This window comes from Octopus bimaculoides, chromosome 9 (assembly GCF_001194135.2).
Source record: "Octopus bimaculoides isolate UCB-OBI-ISO-001 chromosome 9, ASM119413v2, whole genome shotgun sequence".
In the NCBI taxonomy this organism is placed as follows: Eukaryota; Metazoa; Mollusca; class Cephalopoda; order Octopoda; family Octopodidae; genus Octopus; species Octopus bimaculoides.
In genome coordinates, this window is record NC_068989.1 from 7341048 (window position 1) to 7346180 (window position 5133).

The 5133-nt window shown below is 40.0% G+C and overlaps 1 protein-coding gene across 1 annotated transcript in view; it reads left to right on the top strand.

The window, feature by feature from the left end:
- LOC106867999 (deleted in malignant brain tumors 1 protein) overlaps window positions 1–5133 on the top strand; it is a 43043-nt gene that overhangs the window by 18366 nt on the left and 19544 nt on the right. The window contains exons 14-18 of the mRNA XM_052970316.1: window positions 780–937; window positions 2008–2152; window positions 2540–2697; window positions 4443–4587; window positions 4889–4899. Coding sequence (XP_052826276.1) covers window positions 780–937; window positions 2008–2152; window positions 2540–2697; window positions 4443–4587; window positions 4889–4899 — 617 coding nt within the window. The remainder of the gene's footprint in view (window positions 1–779; window positions 938–2007; window positions 2153–2539; window positions 2698–4442; window positions 4588–4888; window positions 4900–5133) is intronic.

Sequence of the window (5133 nt, forward strand, 5' to 3'; positions counted from 1 at the left end):
GTATGATATAAAACACACTTAAAACGTGGCTCAGTGGTTAGGGCATTCGGCTCACGATCGTAAGATCATGAGTTTGATTCCCAGTGACGTGTTGTGTCCTTGAGCAAGACACTTTATTTCACGTTGCTCCAGTCCACTCAGCTGGCAAAAATGAGTAGTACCTGTATTTCAAAGGGCCGGCCTTGTCACGCTATGTGTCTCCCTGAGAACTACGTTAGGGGTACACGTGTCTGTAGATTGCTCAGTCATTTGCACGTTAATTTCACGAGCAAGCTGTTCCGTTGATCGTATCAGCTGGGACGCTCGTCGTCGTAACCGACGGAGTGCTCCTCTCCTTCTATAACACGATCAGAACTTACAACCCTTGTCTTATCAGAAGAGACAAATGTCGTAACATCTAGCTATGCTATAAAGAGTCAATATACATTTGTGTGTGGGCGTGCATACAGGCCTCAATATGAACATGTGCGTGTGTGTGTGCTTTTTTTTTAAAATTGAACTGTTCTAGAATTTTTTGTTGTTGTTATTGTTATTTAACCCAAGTTCAAAGCCGATTGAGTAAATCAATGATAAAAGACAACCTTGGCTTGATCAATATTTTTTCTTTTGTATATCCGTGTTTACATGTCTAACACATCATTCCTTTTCCAAGAGAGTAGATTTCAAGGGTTGCAATTTTTGGTTGCAATTTCTTTAGTCTTGTGGACGATCAGTCGTTGCTGCTACTGCTGCTGCAGTTGTTGTTGCGTAGCCCTTTTTCATACCAACTCTTATTCCAGTGATGGCGGTATATATACTTATCCCAATGAAATCAACGAGACAGCGGTGTGGCTTGACGATGTGAAATGCTCGGGCAAAGAAACATCTATCATAGACTGTGAGATGACTACTCAGCAGAAAGACAAATGTCCCAACGGTTATGCAGCTATATATTGCCGTGAGTATATTTTTTTCTTATTTTTCTCTTCTCTCAACAACGTGAAAAAGTTAACACAAGATTAATAAAAATGCAACATAATAATATTGACGTCATAAATAGGATGTCGAGGTGGCAGAATCGTTAATGCGCTGCGCAAAATACTTAGCGGCATTTCATCTGTCTTCACGACCTGAGTTCAAATTCTGCCGAGGTCGACTTTGCCTTTCATCCTTTTAGGGTCGATAAATTAAGTACCAGTTCCATACTGGGGTCGATTTAATCGATTGGTCCCCTCCCCCAAAATTTCGGGCCTTGTGCCTAGAGTAAGAAAAGAATGATATTTACATCATAAATAGGACAACGAGATGGCAGAATCATTAACACGCTGGGCAAAATGCTTAGTGGTATTTTGTCTGTCCTCACGTTCTGAGTTCAAATGCTGTTGTGGTTGACTTTGCCTTTCATCCTTTCAGGGTCGATAAAATAAGTATCAGTGGAACACAGGGGTCGATGTAATCGACTTATCCCTCCTTTCTACTATAGCTACAAGAGCTGAAATTTTGGCGGAGAGGGGCTAGTCAATTACATCAACTCCAGTGCGAAACTGGTACTTATTTGAACTCAGAGCGTAAAGACGGACAAAATGCCATTAAGCATTTTCTGCGGCGTGCTAACGATTCTGCCAGCTCACCGCCTTATTTTATTTATTAATCTTAACATGCTTTCTTTCTTTACATAAACTTTTCCATTCTTGTCTTTTCTATGTTTTTTTTATGTCTTCGATTCTTCATGCTTTAAAACTCCCGCTTTCACGATCTGACGGCTTATTTTTTCTCTACTCAGTTTTAGACACAGTAAGCTTTTTGTGACAAGTATAATTAACTGTACCTCGTTTATGCCATGGCAGTGATTAAAACACATGAATATGTGCAGCTATTAGCCTTTTACTAATTACATGTGTGTGAGAGAAAGAGATCGGGCAAGAGACAGACAGACAGTGTAGTGTAGTTTTAACGGTCTGTCCATCTGTATGTCTATATATCTGTGTATATTTGTCTCACAATCTTTCATGTTGTCGTTGTGTATAGGAAACATCAGTGTTCGAGTTGTCGATGGACCCAATAAGGCAAGTGGTTATGTGGAGTTGCTGTACAGCGGAGTCTGGGGAACGATTTGCTCTGAAAAATGGGATCGCAATGATGCCCTTGTAATATGTCGAATGTTGGGTTACAAGTAAGTAAATTCTTTTAATTGGATTATTCAACAGGCGCAGACATGGCTGCGTGGTTAAGAGGCCTACTTTGTAACCACGTGGTTTCGAGTTCGGTTTCATTGCGCAGCACCTTGCTCGACGACGGTGTTGGTTTGTTTACGTGCCGTAACTTAGCGGTTCTTCAAAAGAGACCGACAGAATAAGTACGAGGCTTAAAAGAGAAAATAAGGTGCTGGGGTCAATTTATTCGGCTGAAACTCTTGAAGGTGGTGCCCCAGCATGGCCGCAGCCAAATGATTGAAACAACTAAAAGATGAAAGAACGATAAAATGTTGTGTTTAGTCATTAGACAATTGTTGTTTTGTATGTGTTAATGATGTTAATGTCATTGTTTGTTATCTCTGTAGTGATGCCAGTGTGAAAAATAAGAAGAAAATCAAACTAGCAGCAGAACAGATGTGGCTGGGAGAAGTTGAATGCACTGGCAAAGAAAACTCCATCACTGAATGCAAGCACTCGGATTGGGGATACGAATGTTCATACGAGGCAGCAGAGTTATATTGCCGTATGTATCACTGTATTATTTATTCATTCCCCTGCTTGAGACGGCAGCGGAGTTTTTTTTCCCCACAAGAGTTCCAGCCCCCAGTTATGAACTCATTTGCATACAGACAATCAGAGCTCAACTATCAAACTAATTTATGTGACAGGCATAACATGTGATGGACGATAAGATAAGGTCACTTGGGTAAGGAATGACCATGCTTCTTTTCTCTTATAAGAATGCTTGTTCTTGTTCTTGTTTCAACCATGGCTGCCGCTGCGTAGTTATATGTGTTGTTGCTTACTTTGTAAAGCAGTAAGGGGAGAGGGTTGCTAGCGCATGACCCTCTACCCACATTTTTCCCATCCACATCTTTACCATATGGGGCCCTAACAAAATCCGATAGTAGATACAGATGCAAATCTATCTGATTATTTGTCTCCTTCTAAAATCAGGCATAATTTGGCGATCGGTCGACTTACAACACAGTTCTTCGTCTTGAGTTTACTTGGTAGAGTGCGTTTGTTAACTTGACAACAAGGTCAAGGTGAGCTCTGATTGGCAGTATGCAAATGAGTTCATTACTTGGGTCCTAAATACTTGTGGGAAAAAAATTTCATGAGCTGGCAGAAATGTTAGCACGCCGGGCAAAATGCTTAGCGACATTTCGTCTGCCGTTACGTTCTGAGTTCAAATTCCGCCGAGGTCAACTTTTCCTTTCATCCTTTCGGGGTCGATAAATTAAGTACTAGTTACACACTGGGGTCGATGTAATCGACTTAATCTCCTTGTCTGTCCTTGTTTGTCCCCTCTATGTTTAACCCCTTGTAGGCAGTAAAGAAATAAGACATGCATAGCCTTAGCATAGTTCTCAGGAAGATTCTGCGTGACACAGAATGTGACGAGGCTGGCCCTTTGAAATACAGGTACTACTTATTTTTACTTGTTCAGTGGACTGGAACAATATGAAATAAAGTGTCTTGCTCAAGGACACAAGGCGTCGCCAGAAATTGAACTCACGACCTTGCGATCATGAGTCGAACATTCTAACCATTGAATCACGCACTTTCACAAAGGAAACTATTATCATTTACGGAACTCTAGTGGTCTTCGGTATTTTTTGTTATCATTGAATCTGGGGAGAAACAGTGGTGCCTATAACATTTTGTGAGGGCTTTGAAACCTATCTTCAGAACGGTCCCACAGCCAGAATGCTTGGAACAGAATTTACTTAGGTACCTCCGCATCGAATGACATATGAAGCAGTCAAAGTACTCCAGTAAGGTCGGTTAGTAACCACTCTCAGTGCATCATTCCATCGTAGGTCTACCAGCTGAAGGTCCCCGTCGATCGCCTAGTTTCAGATCATCTTCGTCCCCTGTGCCGTTGCTTCTGAGGGCAACACTTAAGAACCATAAAACTGTTCATCTATGGTTTTATAACATGTTTCAGTCAATTCAATTGGTGCTTGCAGCTGGTGATGTAAACTGGGCATTGGTCAGCTCCTCTTCTGAGCTCATTCCTAATAAAGTATTCCTATTTGGTACCTAGTATTTTTAGGAAGCATCTCCAATCAAAAGCATCCAGTTTTTCCTTGATTGGTGTTCAGGTACCATGTTTCACAGCCATATAGAAGAATGGGGTGCAACAGCATAAAACCCCGCTAAATGCACTCACCATAAGTAAGGTAGTGATGTTCAACTTATCAATGATTTAAGCCTACCAGCCACGTATGATCTTAACGTAGTCTCTTGTTTTTAATTTAGGTAACATTTCTGTAAAACTTGTGGACGGTCAAATTCCCTCTGAAGGTCGGGTGGAGGTATTCTACAACAACTCCTGGGGAACTGTCTGTGACGACAGCTGGCGAGAGGAAAATGCCCAAGTGATCTGTCAGATGCTTGGATACAGGTAAAGTATTAGAATTTACATGGAAATTGCTGCATAGATATTTGGTTTTAGGGTTATATCGTTATTAGAAACGTACTGACTGTTAGAATTAAATGAGACACTACTGGTTAAAGTAGACATACATGTGTATGTTTAGGTGTATGTATGTATGTATATATATATATATATATAAATGAAATATTCAAACACTGAGATTTGAAGTTAGATGTCACTACTGTTCATATCATCTGTGGATAAATTCAAAATTTGATGATATCACTCCCGCTTTAACGATCTGACGGATTATTTTTTCTCTACTCAGTTTTAGATACGGTAAGCTTTGTACAAGTATAATTAACTGTACCTCTTTTATGCCACGGCAGTGATTAAAACACACATATATATATATATATATATATATATATATATACAAATATTCTATAATTATATAATTAGGGGTCAGTTAATTGCTTCGCCATACACTGAATTTAGAAATAGGAGTTAAGATTCCTTTTCTACTACCGTAAAGATCTCCCAGACAGTAACACACATTTTTTTACATATATT